At 34.2% G+C, this 15362-nt stretch overlaps 1 protein-coding gene across 1 annotated transcript in view; it reads right to left on the bottom strand.

The window, feature by feature from the left end:
* Nucleotides 1–1286: 1286 nt before the first annotated feature.
* The window catches only part of Ndc80 (kinetochore protein Ndc80), a 31183-nt gene continuing 17107 nt past the window's right edge, over nucleotides 1287–15362 (bottom strand). The window contains exons 9-14 of the mRNA XM_088230233.1: nucleotides 14801–15011; nucleotides 13465–13603; nucleotides 12471–12607; nucleotides 11792–11945; nucleotides 10485–10702; nucleotides 1287–1482 (exon numbers count right to left, since the gene is read on the bottom strand). Coding sequence (XP_088086359.1) covers nucleotides 1350–1482; nucleotides 10485–10702; nucleotides 11792–11945; nucleotides 12471–12607; nucleotides 13465–13603; nucleotides 14801–15011 — 992 coding nt within the window. The 3' untranslated portion in view covers nucleotides 1287–1349. The remainder of the gene's footprint in view (nucleotides 1483–10484; nucleotides 10703–11791; nucleotides 11946–12470; nucleotides 12608–13464; nucleotides 13604–14800; nucleotides 15012–15362) is intronic.

The raw sequence follows: 15362 nt of genomic DNA, 5'->3' as shown, positions 1-15362 counted from the left end.
ATAAAGGTTTCAGCTCTTTAACTTCACAAACATCAACAGATGAAAGAATTGAAGGAATATAGATGTTCAAATATATGCAGAATGGTGAATGTTACACAGTGTGTAAAGTGGCCACTTAAACCAGCCATTGACAGGTCATAAGCCCTGTAGATGCCTGGACTTCTATATTACCTTCTCTTAAATGTTCTTCATCTCTGTTGTAATATGTTAATAATTCTTTTGCCTCAAACTGCATATGATTCTACAATAAGGTGATCCCAGCTGCATTTCTACACTTCAAAATGACATCACGGCATAGTTGAATTGAAACCGGGAGTTGCGTACTGAGCGACGTCTACAAAGAAACTAATGGGTCACCCGAGTGATTCGCTCTTCAAAGAATTTCAAGTGTTTGATATTTGTCAACAGTATATATTGAGGTCAGTAGCGGTCACGCATCTCAACAGGGAAAAATACGCAAGGGTTTGTCATGTTCATAATACTAGACACTCCAATAAGGATCTGATTCTACAGATAGGAGTTAATACTTTTTTGGCTCAAAGGCAGCAATATTATATAGGCCCAAGGATATACAACCTTATCCCAGATTCGTGGAAATGTGGTGGGATTGCCAGGCTGAGGAAGGTGTTGACTGCATTTTTAATCCATATTGGTCGGAGGGAGTCAGAGAAATTGTTGTCCGATGTAGAAGGACGTAAGCTGGTTTCTTGTTTTACTAGTAATGACTTAGGACTTAGGATATAGAGATTTTGGTATTATTTATGTTTTCTCTGGATATTTGTTGTTTACTTTTAAGACTGATAAAGCACACATAATGATAAAACTGTAATTACTTTATAATATTATTATAAAATACATAATTTACTGCCTTAGAACGGGGAAGCTATCCCTAGTTAGGCAGTTTAGATGAACAAGAGAAAAAATATATATGTTTACTTTTACTACTTGATTAATTTGTTGTATAAATAATTACTATAAATAAATATGTAAAAATAAATAATAAAAAAAATAAAAAAATAAAACGTAAAACTGCACTTTTAAGAGTAGTTTACTCGCCTTCTGTTTGATGCGCGTATGCGGTTTCTGGACTATTCTTAATTCTATGATATAAGATTACACTAAACATGCAATTAATTGAAATTGAGGGGACGGCCATACAGTTTTATTCCACTTTCATTTATAATATAAGAAATTTTTAAGGTGTGAATAAAATATTATTTTCTTTAAATAAGCATTTTATTAATAGTAAAATCTTCTTAAAATCTATTATTAAAATCTTCATGCATTTTTTTATATTTACAATGTTAATACTAAAGCTTAGGACTTGGGTTAAATAAGAAAAATGTAAATTAGGCTTTAGATTTGGCCATTGCCGTCTTCGCTAGGGACAAGTACTGGCCGACTAAGGCCGTGGCGCGGGCCTCGCAGGTGCGCCTGACCGTGTCCTCCTCGCTCCTCAGCTGCTCCAGCTTAGTGCGCCACCTGGAACATTCAACAGATCGTGAGGGCCGCAGAATGACAACCGAGCGACGCAGGAGTCTGGGTGAGGACCTATGCGATATCGGATCGGTGATATTTCATAAAGAACTCACGCGAGAGGTGGTATCTTACATGGTCAAGTTAGTGCGGGACACAAAATGACTAACACTCTTTCAGTGGAACGGAAGGCCTGTTGATGACTGTCAACAAGCCGGCTTCTCCTGAAGAGTTTATTTATTTATTTATAATCTCTCTTCAATCTGTGCCTCATGTCTGAGGATGGTGATTACGCCTGACTCCAGGCATTTTATTTTTTTTATTTATTTTTTTTTTTATTTTCTTTTATTCAGGAAACATACAGTACAGTTACAAAGTTTAATATTTTACACAATTGGACTTAATTCTAATGGACCAGTGAAGTTTCCATATTAAAAAGCAATTAAATCTAATGTTAATTATGAAAGTATAAAAAAGAGAAGGAAAAAGAAAACATAAATGAAAGTTGTTTAAAAATTTGAATTTAAGTGAAAAAAAATAAAATATTTTAAGGTTTGTAGTTTGTAGTGAGTATTTACAAATGGAAATAATATTAAAAATGAAGAAAACTTGTAAGAGTAATTAAGAATTAAGAATGGAAATAAAGAATGAAAAACATACTCAGATGTAAAAATAAAATAAAATAGTAATAACATTTTTTTTTAAAAAAGGAAAAACATAAACACATATTTATTTTAAGGGATTCAAAGAAACGATGAGAAGAATCTTTAAGTGAAATATAAGACAGTAAATTTAAATTTAGGTCAATTTAAAAAACATCTTCAAAATTAATGACATATTATGGTAAGAGCAGCAATATATTGATTTTATTAACATATATAATATAAGTAATTAAAAGTTGTTTAAAAGTATAACAAGTATAAAAACATGCCAATGGCAGCAGAGAAAAAAGAAAAAATAAAGAAGGAATAACAAGTATGGCAAGTAATCATTTAAAATTTGAAAAAGCAATATAAGGAGAAGATTTTAAACCAAGAGAAGTCGATAAAATTTCATTAAAGTGATTTTAGAAGTAATACAAAATTTCAAAAGAGAAATTTAATTATAATAATAATATGAATGTATGTAATTTGAGTGATATAAGAGAAAAAGGGACCAACCGGAGTTTTATTCAAAAGTTTTCAATACACTATTTTTAAATAATTGTAATCCTGTATGATATATATCTATATGGTTAAAAAAGCTGTTAAAAGTGGAACACGATCTGTGTAAAAACGAATTCTGGCAATAGTTCGTATTGACACTAGGTATTCTAAAGGTTGGGTGATTTCGTAGGGCACGTGATGGACAGTTAATTTGAATTTTATTTAGGAGCTGGGACGAATCAGCTAGACTGTTAATAATTTTATAGAGGAATGTGAGGTCCATTAATGTTCTCCTTTTTTCGAGGTTAATCAGTTTGTGAAAACGTCTAGATAAGTCATGATTTGGAAATATAAGAGAGCATCGGAAATTCAAATGTTTTAAAAATTTGTTTTGTACTTTCTCCAGCCTGTCAATATAAGTAATGTATTGTGGATTCCAAACGATAGACGCAAATTCAAGATGGGTTCTTACATAACTATAATAAAGATTTTTTATTGTTAGATCATTTTTAAAAGGCTTAGATACTCGTATAATAAAACCTAACATTTTATATGCTTTTTCAATAATTTTATCAATATGTGATTGAAATGTCATTTTTGAGTCCAGAACTACACCTAGATCTCGTATTTCTTGGACACGGTGCAAGACTGTACCCGATAGAGAATACGAATAATCTATCGGATTTTTTATTCTCGTAAAGGTAATTGTTTTGCATTTAAGCGGATTTAATATGAGCTGATTATTTACACAGTAAGTAGAGAAGTTTTCAAGATCTTCTTGCATATCAAGACAATCTTGTAGGGAAGTAACTTTCTTGTATATTTTTGTGTCATCGGCAAATATTTTGTATTCGGAAAATTTAAAGACGTTACCCATATCATTAATATAAAGAATAAACAATAATGGACCCAAGTGGGATCCCTGGGGTACACCGGAATAGCATTGTTTAAATGAAGACTGATAGTTTAATAGTGCAACTGATTGGAGGCGATACTTTAAATAAGATTCAATCCAACGTAGTAGATTACCGTGAAAGCCATAACATTTTAATTTGTGAAGAAGGATTTTGTGACTGATTTTATCAAAAGCCTTGCTAAAATCTGTATACTGAGCGTCGACCTGATGTCGGCTGCCCATTACGTTTAGAACCCTATCTGTAAATTCAGCAAGATTAGTAGAAACATTTCGCATTTTAAAGAAACCGTGTTGGTTTGGATCAATGAAGTGCTTCACCGCTGGAGAAATTTGTTCAGTGATGATTTTTTCCATTAATTTGCTAAAAATTGAAATTTTAGATATGGGTCTATAATTTTCAATATTGTGTAGATCACCAGTTTTATGGACAGGAGTAACGTGAGATTTCTTCCAGCACATTGGAAATTTACCTTCTTTTAATGATAGGTTATAAAGATATGATAACGGACATGCCAATTGCGTTGCACATCTTTTTATGAAAAACGTAGGAAATCCGTCAGGTCCTGCTCCTTTTGAAGGATCTAGATCATTTAAATATTTAAGAACTAATTTAGAATTAAATGTTACAGTTTGAATGTCAATGACATTTCTAGAGTCCACAATAGGTAAATCAATGTCGTTATTAATAAAAACAGACTGAAAGAAGGTAGAAAATAACTCGCAACTGCTTTGCACGTTATCACTCTTTGTATCATGAAGAAACATTTCAGTTGGATAATAACTTAGAGATTTTTTCGATTTAACGAATGACCAAAATTGTTTAGGATTTTTCTGAATAGCTAATTCAGTTTGATCAATGTATTGGTCATAACAATTTTTGGCTTCTTGTTTCTGGCGTGAACGGAGAAGAGAAAATGTTTTATAGTCTGCAAGGTTTTTATAAGTTTTCCATTTTTTATGGTATTTAAGTTTTTCATTTATTATTTTTATTAGTGGTGCGGAATACCAATTTGGAAATTTTTCACAGGATTTCACCGTCTTAGTTGGTACAAATAAAGTCACTGCATCATTAAGTATGGAGTAAAATACTGATGTCGCTTTTTCTATATCTAGTCCCTCAAATTTGTCGTTCCAATTTACTTCCGAGAGTAGTTCATTTATTGCTATATAATTTGCCGAATGATATGAAAATTTAAGTCTAGAACCACTTTTTGCGTCATTTGATTCTATTCTTGCAGTGATATCAATACAAAGTGATTTGTGATGAACATCTTCTGTAACGAGAGGATCGTCGCAGGTTATTACATTGCACAGGTCACTGTTACTTAAAATGAGATCAAGTATGCGATTATTACTATTATTTTGGGAATTAAATTGCTTGAGATTCAAAAAGTTTATTTTATCAATTAAATTAGTGCTAAGTGAATCGTTAAATTCACACGGAGAAAGGTAATTAACCTCAGAATTAGATTTCCAATTTATATTAGGTACATTATAGTCTCCTAGTAGAATGAATAAATCATCAGGATATTTGTACATAATACTAGAAACATTCTCAAAGTGGCGTTTTATGTCTTCAAGATGATAACGACAGTGGGGTAAGTATGTAGAACATATGAATATATTATGTTTGGAATAAGTTGGAATTGAAACCCATAAATCTTCATTTATAGTTGACCAATTTAAATGACTGTCTGGAAAAAGAATCTTTCGGACAGCTATAATCACGCCGCCACCAAATTTTTGACCTGTTTCTGCATAATTTCTATCTCTCCTAAAAACGGTATACCTATCATCAAATATTTCTCGGTTGCTGATGCTACTGCATAGCCATGTTTCTGTCAGTACTATCACATCATATTCATTATTTAAAATTGAGTTGAAAAGAAGATTAGTTTTAGTTCGTAGTCCACGAACATTTTGGTAATATAATTTTAGAGTCGTGCCCTTTGAGATACAAAATAATAGTGTAGAACAAAAAATTGAAAAGAAATCAAGATGACCTTTTCAGTTAGGAATAGTAATATTATACAAAATATGAGAATCAATAAAAATAATAAGGTTGTAATCACTTCGTTATGAGGAATAATTCGAAATGTTCCACATAGGTGCATGAAATATGAGTATTGGATATAAAAAATAATTAATAAAGTGAAAATATATGTGTGATGAACACTATCATTATCGTTTGACAATAATAATATACATAATATGATAATTAAATTAATCAAGAATGAGGATCCATGTATAACATTATATTTTTGGAAAAAAGAGGGGAATTTCCTTTTTATAGTTTTATTTTCTCCATATCTGAAGATTTCGTAATTAAATGTAATGGAGAAGTATCGTTTAGTCGAATAAATATTTTGGAATTTTTTACCCAACAAAATTTTATGTTTTTTTCTCTTGAAAACGTTTTCGCTTCCTTCAATAATTGTTGGTTAATAGGGGTCAGATGGTCAGAAAAGTAAATTTTACGTTGTTCACCAGAGATGTTAAGATCCGAGGTAGTTATTCCTTTCTTGGCTTTAACACCTGATAGAAGATCTTCCTTTAAATACCTTTTTGTTAGTTTTAATAGAATATTTCTTGGTTTATTTCTTCTAGTTTCTCCATCTGAATCGAGTTTTTTAGGGCTGATTCTAGTGACAAAGTCTATGTCTGATTTTAGTAGACTGCAACCGATGACTTCGCTTATTTTTGTAGTTAGGTTGATAAGGTTTTCTTTAACATTTTCGGGTATTCCACTAATTATTATGTTATTTTGTCGAGAAAATTGGTCTCTATTGTTGGCTTCCACTTCAATCTTAGTAATTTTATTTCTTAGGTATGTGATTTCTTCCTCAAGTGTATCCACTTTAGTGATTTTTATTTCAAACTGGGAGATTTTCTTTGTTAATTCTGTCATTTCATCACTCATTTGGTTCATGGAACACTTAATCAGTGACATTTCTGATTTAAGTTCGTTTTTTAGTTCATCGAATTTAGTTTCAATAAGATGTAGAATATCAGAGTGAAAATTTCTATTGTCTGTTTGATTTTGCGTTGTAAAGGGTTGGTTTAATTCCTTATTGATCACTTGCGGACTAGATGATCTAGAACGCGGGTCTTGCACTTTACATGATTCACATTTCCAGTTAGAGCGTGATATTTGTGACATTCTTTTAAATATAGTTGATGAGGTACCTACACATGTGTAGTGAACACTTAAGTAACATCTTGAACATTTAAGTGTTTTAGTTGGGCTTATGGTTTTTGAGCATACATTGCAGTTAATATTCATGATATTCATTTTATTACTCTTCACTTATGCGTTTATAAATAAATGATATATGTCTAAATAATGCATGCAATAAATGCAATAAATAAACAAATAACCAACTTTTAGCTCAATTCTTAGTTTTGTTGGTGTCAGCTAAAATATTTTAGATTGGTTAAGATCAATTTGATGAACGCAGAGACATCTGTCAACAATAGTAAATACTAAATATTTAATATTATTGAGTTAAGTTAATTGTTGATAAAAGGTGTAAGTCCATGATGAGTTGTCAAAAAAAGACGAAATTAAGTCGAGCAGTGGATTCGAACTCAGGTTTGACGATCAGGTATGAGCGCCTCTGTCAATGTAGCTACAGGCCACTAACCGGCAAGTGTCAAATTACGTGTATTTAAAGTACATAAGTGTTATTGATATATTTTTACGGTTTTTATCTTCCCTTTATTCTTTAAAACACTGCAATTCAGCACATTATCCGTAATTTGATGAGACGTCTTTAGATTTATCTTTCTTCACTGCACTAACTTGTTGTTCAATAAGTTTTAAAGTAACAAAGACAATACAGTACTGAAATGTCACAACACTCGAATATCACAAAAGTAAAATAGAAAAAATCGATTTTGTTCATAAAACACTTCACAAAATGAGATTATAGATAATTGAGAAGTAAAGAAACAAGTTCAATCACGTGAACTGTACTATGCTTAGTTAAATAGTGCGTTAAAACTTTGCTTTTTATTAAATATTGCTAAGGATACAGCGTTTGACAGTTGTACGTTAACCGTGTTTTGACAACGAATGACATGGCTCGTCTATGGACAGTCTCCCTCCATCTGGAACGGTCTTGTGCTCTTCTATAGGCATTCGTCAGTGATGATTCTGATAACTCAGTGACTGTGCCGCTCCATCTTGTCGGTTGACGTCCACGCGACCTTGTCCCTTCGACACTTCCCAGGAGAATAGTTTTCTCCAAACTATCAGAGTCTCCCCTGGAAATATGCCCAAAGAACTGCAGGATTTTTTTCTTGCACATGGATATCAGTATTTTTATGTCTAGTTCCTGGAGAATAGATGCATTCGTACGTCTGGCCGCAGCACTCGCCGCCAACACCACATCTTGAAAGCTTCGATTTTTTTCTTTTCAGATTCCCTCAGTGTCCAACAATCCACACCATACATGAACACTGAGAAAACCAAGGCCTTCACCGGTCTCTTTTTGGTGTTAATGGTTATACTGCGATTCTTCCAGATCTTCACCAGCCGACTCATAGCACTTTTGACAATACAATTTATTTACAGTTCAAAGAACCTTTTACAAAAAAATGATTTACAGAAATAATCACAGCAGTGCTTAATAATTATGTGGTAAATAATATGAAATATTATAAAATAATTCAAACTAAACAATTTAGTGAACATGAAATATAAAAAAACAAAAAAGTTTAAAAAAACAAACAAATCATCAAGCCATTTCTCCGTAGGGATAGAAAAAAACAAACAAATCATCAAGCCATTTCTCCGTAGGGATAGGCAGAGAGGATAGAACGCCATATCACTCTATCTTTGCAAACAGACCTCGCTTCCTCTGCATTCATACATCTTCTTATGCACGCACGCCGATTATTCCTACTTTTGACATGTATTTGATGGACTCGATCGTGCCATGTCTTTCTCGGCCTTCCTCGTTTTCTGCACCCATCAACATTATAGTAAATCCTCTTACCCGTTCTTTTGTTGTCCGTTCGCTCTACATGTCCAAACCAACGCAGCGCCCCTTTCTTGATTCTGTCGATGAGGCCTAACTCAGCCTTACGCAGTTCACGGATCTCGATATTTGTATCCTATCATACATCGTTTTACCACACATTCGCCTGAGGGATCACATTTCAACAGCATTTAACCCACTTTCATCATCATTTTTCCAATTCCATACATTAGAGTTGGCACTAGAACTCCATTGTGAACTGCTAGTTTAGCCTCCTGCGATAAACATGACTCTAAATAAAATAGTTTTAAGTGGTTTCCTCTTCACAAGAGCAAAGGATGAGAAATTTGATCAGCCCACTATAGAATATGCATCTGTGCCTGTAATCCAATAGGATGTAAAAATTTATACTCAATTTTATTTGCAAAATAAAATTATGTTTTCTGTATAAAAAATAAAATGTGTTTACAATAGTGAAATATCACATACAACGAATACTGATAAAAATATATGAAATGGATTTTTTTTTTTTTAATTGTACTTTCAAAATCAACATGCATATTGGGAAAAATGTTTTAAAAATTATAAATTAAAAATGCGACATGTTTGACATTGATTGACGGATGCATGTACTCGCGAACCAATATGCTAACAACATCGATGTCTTTTTTGTCTTTTTTCTTGTAAATTTTAAATATCAATGTATATGTTCCTTATCAAATAGAACTTGATATTCTGTTCATATTGTATTTTATAACATTATGTACCTAGCTGCTTTAAACCTTTAATTGTATTTCTTTAGCTTATTAAAAAAAATAGAAATATAAATATATTGCTTTAATTTTTTTAAAACCAACTTAACTTTTAAACACAGTTCTATATTTTATTACAGTATATTGTATTTTTTTTTAAATTTATGTTGTTAATACACTCATCTTTTTATTTTTATACCAACTATACTTCTTAACACTGTTCCTTTATTTTGTTCCTTTATTTTATTTCTTTATATTGTGTTTTTTTTAAAAATCTATGTTGTTTACATAAAGGAGATATATTCCGAGACAAATATAATTCCTTTTAGTATTTTACCTTCATATGAAATAACTAACACCTTTTTACAAATATTGCAACATAAATTAAACTCAAATTTAGCGCTTACTTTTAACAGTGATATACATAACCATCGCACACGATCTCATAACTGTCTACATTTACCCTCTAAATTCCTCTACATTGCCTCTACTCAATATAACCTCCTGCCTATTCACTTTAAATCAATTTCTTACCAGTCTACGAATGGAAATCAAATAACACTAAAAAATCATTTCCTCAAATTATTTCTCGATAACCCTTAACCCATGTGATTTAATGTTAAATAATATATTATAATTTGTTTTTAAAAAGGTCTCCGAGATATGTCCATTTTTGTTTTAATTATGTTCAACAAAATGTATTTTTATTTTTATATGATAATCTTTAATTGTATCAATCCCAGAATGAGTTTGCTAACTCATGGGAATACAATTGTGTTTTTGTACATTTTTGTATTTTGAAATAAAAAAAAAATATAAAAAAATACTCATCTTCTTTTTTTATACCAACTTTACTTCTGAACACTGTTCTATCTTTTGTTGCTTTATATTGTATTTTTTAAATTTAATGTTGTTTATATACTTATATTTTGTAAAACTTTCATGTATGTAAAAGCCTTATGGGCGTGAAAAATAATAAAATAAAAAATAAATAAAAAAATTGATAATTGTGAAGTTAAGATTCGTGACGATGTTCTATAAAATTTTTAGCGGTTACGAACAAAGTTTAAAATTAACATTAATAGGGGGCGTGGCCAATGCAATGACCGTTCTCACAGGGATTTTTAAATTATAAATTAAAAAATATTTTTAATGATATTAATAGGTAGTAAAAAAATAGTGGACATCCGTTCACATCTCCAACTCGACTCACTTGTCGTCCTGGCTCAGCCAGTGGTCGCGGGAGCGCTGCGCGGCGCGGAGCCGGTCGGCCGCGCGCCGCCGCCGCTCGGCCGCGCGCTGGCCGGCCCCCTGCGCCGCCTCGCGCGCCCGCGCCGCGCGCTCCGCGCCCGCGCCGCGCCGCGCCGCGCCCCGCTCGCGCAGGCCCGCCAGGGTGCCGCGCAGCGTCTCCACGCGCTGCCGCTCCGACTCCTGGAGGGGGAGACCCATATTATGTAGCATTTAGGTAAAAAGGTACACGATTTTTTGTAATCACCAATGTTCTGAGTGTGTCCAAATGTTTGTAGACAGGTTGGATTTCCTCCCAAGGCAGTTTTTTTAATCCTTAATTTAATGAATATAGAAGTCTAGGCATTTACAGGGCTTATGACCTGTCATTGGCTGGTTTAAGTGGCCACTTTACACACTGTATAACATTTACCATTCTGCCTATGTGTGAACATCTGTATTCCCTCAATTCATTCGTCTGTTGATTTTTGTGATATAAAAGGCTGACTATTTCACCCACTAGGCAACACCTAAAAACAATTTTTCAATTTTTTTATCTTGGATAAATCTTCACAAAAATCAACAGCGAGGAAATGTGGATGTTTAAACAAAGGCAGAATGGGAATTTTACAGTGTGTTAAGTGGCCGCCACTTAAACCAGCTTTAAATTACAAATTTAAAGGCTTCATTTAAATTTAATAATCTATAGAATCTGGAGGTATTATATTACGAAAATGGTGCTATATAAGCTATCCATAATAATAATGACAGGTCATAAGCCCTGTAAATGCCAAGACTTCCATATTCCTTCTACAATTTTTTTTTCCCTTTGTTGCAAGAAATTTAGATCTGATTTAATGTTTTTCACCTTAAGCCGATAGGCCGGAGTGGCGAAATTTTCAATTTTATTAGACATTTCAAACAAGCACCACGAAGCGTACACAACAGTCAGCCAACTCATAATGGCATCAACTCTTCCTCAATGTGTCAGGGTAAGTACCACGCATGCGTAAAACTACGATCGCAGCACTGCAATGGCGAGAAATACAAATGGAATTTAATTTCTGGATAAACCTGGTAAGACATTTTTTAATTTTTGCGGTTACCCTATGAGCGTCAGCATTCTTTTTTGAAAGCAAGAGTAGGAAACTTTTTTGTCAAAAATATAATTTCCTAAATAAATCCAGCGTTTGTGAACCAATGAGCTAATAGGAAAAGGAAGCAGCTACAAAAAATAAGTAGAGTGTGATCAAGCAGCTGGTGGATGTAACGGTATTGTGAAAAGGTCCTCACCAGTTGTATTTTAATTTGCTGCTTCCTACAGACGCCGGCCTCCTTGTTCTGCCGTGCCTTCTGAAGCCTGTCCTCACACTTGATCTTGATGGAAGTCAGGACTTGGTCTATTTTCAACTTGTTTTCCTCCACGGCATTACCAGACAGTAAATCCCTGTAAAGAAAAACATAAGTAACAATTACAATATTTGAGTTTGTCCAAATGTTCGCAGACAAAAGACTGGATTCACCCCCTCGGGAGTCATCAAGATTAACAAATTACAACAGGGATGGAGAATACCTTAAATAAGGGAATATTGAAACAAATTGATCAATGTAAATTGATCGAATAAAAAAATAATTCATTTGATGTTTTTCATTAAAAAAGTATAAATGTCTTATTTTTTGGTGAATAATTGTCTTAAACACACTATAATAGACTTGTTTTTCGGAAACAGAGTTTCATGTTTGCATGAAAAAACTGATAAAATCGATTTGATCGGTACATGATCAGTGATCAGTAATTTCCCATCACTAGTGAAATTAGTTTGGCAGCTGTTATTTTAATAAAGCTATATTTTAAGGACTATAAGGAAACCTCTCTCTGGTTTGACGAGTAAAGCTTATAACGAGCAAATTCAGTCGGTCCCACTTTCCTCGAAATAACCAAGTTTGACTGTATACGAATTCAAGTTGCTACCTTTCGTCTATGGTGTACTGGTTGAGGTTGACTCCGGCTGCCAGTCCCGTGGCCACCAGGGAGTGGTTCATGGCGATGCTGGCTACGAGGGCCTTCTTCTGCAGGCTGCTGAGCTCCAAGTCTTTGGTGTAGCCCATCTGTCAACCAAACCAAGTTCAGTGCCTAGGGAAATCAGATATAATAAACGTTTTCTTACGCATGATAAACATTTAAGCATCGGGGCTGGTCTGGGTGGAATGCCTCAAAATTAGACAGCAGAGAGACTATCACTCCATCTCACTTCTGTTTACTGTATTTCATAGTCCTGACGCTCCTATATACCTCCGTCAACGCTTATCAGTTCATGGTTTACCTCTTCGTTCTAATTCTCAAGGCACTCTCTTAATACCCATCCACAATTCCTCTCTCTTATCTAACTCAGATAGTGTCCATGCGGCTCCGCTGTGGAATCGTCTCCCATCCACCATCAGGGCTGGTATTCCAAACTCTCTCGTGGCCAAATTATCTTGAGTATTTACATACAAAATACACGAGAAAAACTGTTTTCTCGTGCCACAAGAGTGGTTCAGAATAGCACCCCAGAGATGTATCTGTCAACACAATACAACAGAGAAGAAGAACTTTTTATGGAAGGTAATATAGAAGTCTAGGCATCCACAGGGCTTATGACCTGTCATTGTCTGGTGAATCTTCAAACATAGGCAGAATGGTGAATGTTACACAGTGTGTAAAGTGGCCACATACACCAGCCAATGACAGGTCATAAGCTCTGTAAATGACTAGACTTCCATATTCCCTTCTTGAAAATGTTCTCCCTCTCTGTTGCAACAAATTTAAATATGAATAACTCTCTTGGGACAAAATCCAGACAGCCTGCAAGCATTTGGACATACTCAAAACATTGTGTAATATAGGGATTTACCGTATGAATGTAAAGAATGTATGAGATGTACCGGTTTCGATACGAAACTGGCTCTAAATACAAAGAACTAACCTTTTCTATGTCCTTGTTGAATTCCCTCTTGGAGTCGACGGCAGCCATGATCCTCTCGACCTCAGAGCACATGTCGTCTCTCTGACGAACTGTCATCTTCTGCTCCGACAACGTTTTTTTCGTCATTTCTATTTCACACCTGTAAAAAAAAAAAAAAATATATTTTCATCACTAAGTTCGTATTGTTTGGCAACAGGAATATTATCTTCAAATCCTTATCCACACCTGGTGGTCCAGTTACTCCGCGTTCCTTACCTTATAAAAATAGTTCTCATTCGTATTTTAAATAGGCTTCTGTGATAGAAAGAAGCCACTTCAAAGTGATTATAAACTTTAAAAAATCCCAATTGTAGCAAAAAAAACGCTCGCTTGAATATGATTTTTATACGGCTTTTGACAATTACCAAGACGGTATGTTTAACGATTAAAAGCGTTCGTAGTGTATCTTTGCAATTGCTCGGGAGAACTTATCTTCAACTATGATGTCAAAATGAAGGTATGTCACTTAAGTAGATGTGAGTACCATGGCGTACGCGTATCCTTGGTACATATCGATGTACCTACCAAAAATTTTAAGGTAGTAGGCTGGTAAGTGTATCTTCGTAATCGCTCGGGAGAATTTATGTTCGAGATGGGACAAATTGATCAACGTAAATTAGTCAAATAAAAAAATAAATCATTTGATGTTGTTCATGAAAAAAGTAAAAATGTCTTATTTTTTGATGAATAATTGTGTTAAACACACTATAATATGCTTGTTTTTGCGTTTTTATATCAATTTTCGGAAACAGAGTTTCATGTTTGCATGAAAAAACTGACAAAATCGATTTGATCGGTACATGATCGGCGATCAGTAATTTCCCATCACTATTGGCATTAGTTTGGCAGCTGTCATTTCAATCAATCTAAATTTTAAGGACTAAAAGTAACTTTTTCTATACTATCCAAATATTGTATTTTTGTGTGACCTGTCAATGGCTTGTTTAAGTGGCCACTTTACACACTGTGTAACATTCACCATTCTGCCCTTCTATTATATATTTTTTTAATTTAATATATTACCTGAGGTGTTTTTATCGATATTTTTATTAAAATCATTAACTACAGAGTTTACAAAGAAAACATGAATATTATCAAATTTAAATAGGTACAAACGAATCTAATTAATATCAATCCACTATAATTTGACCGTGCCGTTTAGATTAAGATGATATGTGTGAAATAGACTATTCTCCGTCGGGCATCACGCGGCTGCTTTGTTTATTTGGAAACTCCTGTAACAATGAACAGACTCGAGATTGTTTTGCGGTTAAGGAGCCGCCTACGGTCTACTCACTCCAGCCTCCGGCGGTCCCCGTCGGCGTGCTGCACCGCGGCGCGCGTCGCGGCGAGCGCGTGCTGCCGCTGCGCCAGCTTGCGCTCGAGCTCGTCGCAGCGCGCGCGCAGGCCCCGCGCGCGCTGCTCCAGCGCGGCGGGCTGCGCGCGCAGCTCCGCCTCGGCCGCGCGCGCCTCCAGCGTGGACGGGCTCGCCGTGAGGAGCGCCAACTCTGGGGAGGAAACATCGCTTATTTTTATGTTTTTTTGTTGAACTTCAATCCAGCTAAACATGGTATGGACTGGTCTGCCCCAAGGAATAGTTCGGCACTCTCTGTTTATACAGTAAAACCCCCTTTTTATGTTTTTCAAGGGAGCAAGAAAAACAATGTAAAACTGAGGAAAACGCTAAAGTGAGGAAATTAAAAATGTATGGAAAAAATAGATAAAAAATTTATTTGCTACACTATAGTGTACATATACCTCCAGAAAATTTTTAAAAATAGTGTTATCATTAGAAATTGTCAAAAAAAAAATATTTAATAAAAAATATTTTTAATGATTTCACTAAAAATATTTTTATA

This window comes from Micrasema longulum, unplaced genomic scaffold (genome assembly GCF_059751315.1).
Source record: "Micrasema longulum isolate JH-2025_06_02 unplaced genomic scaffold, ASM5975131v1 h1tg000008l, whole genome shotgun sequence".
Taxonomy (NCBI): Eukaryota; Metazoa; Arthropoda; class Insecta; order Trichoptera; family Brachycentridae; genus Micrasema; species Micrasema longulum.
The sequence above is the reverse complement of the archived record's forward strand: the minus strand, read 5'-3'. Positions and strand labels throughout refer to the sequence as shown.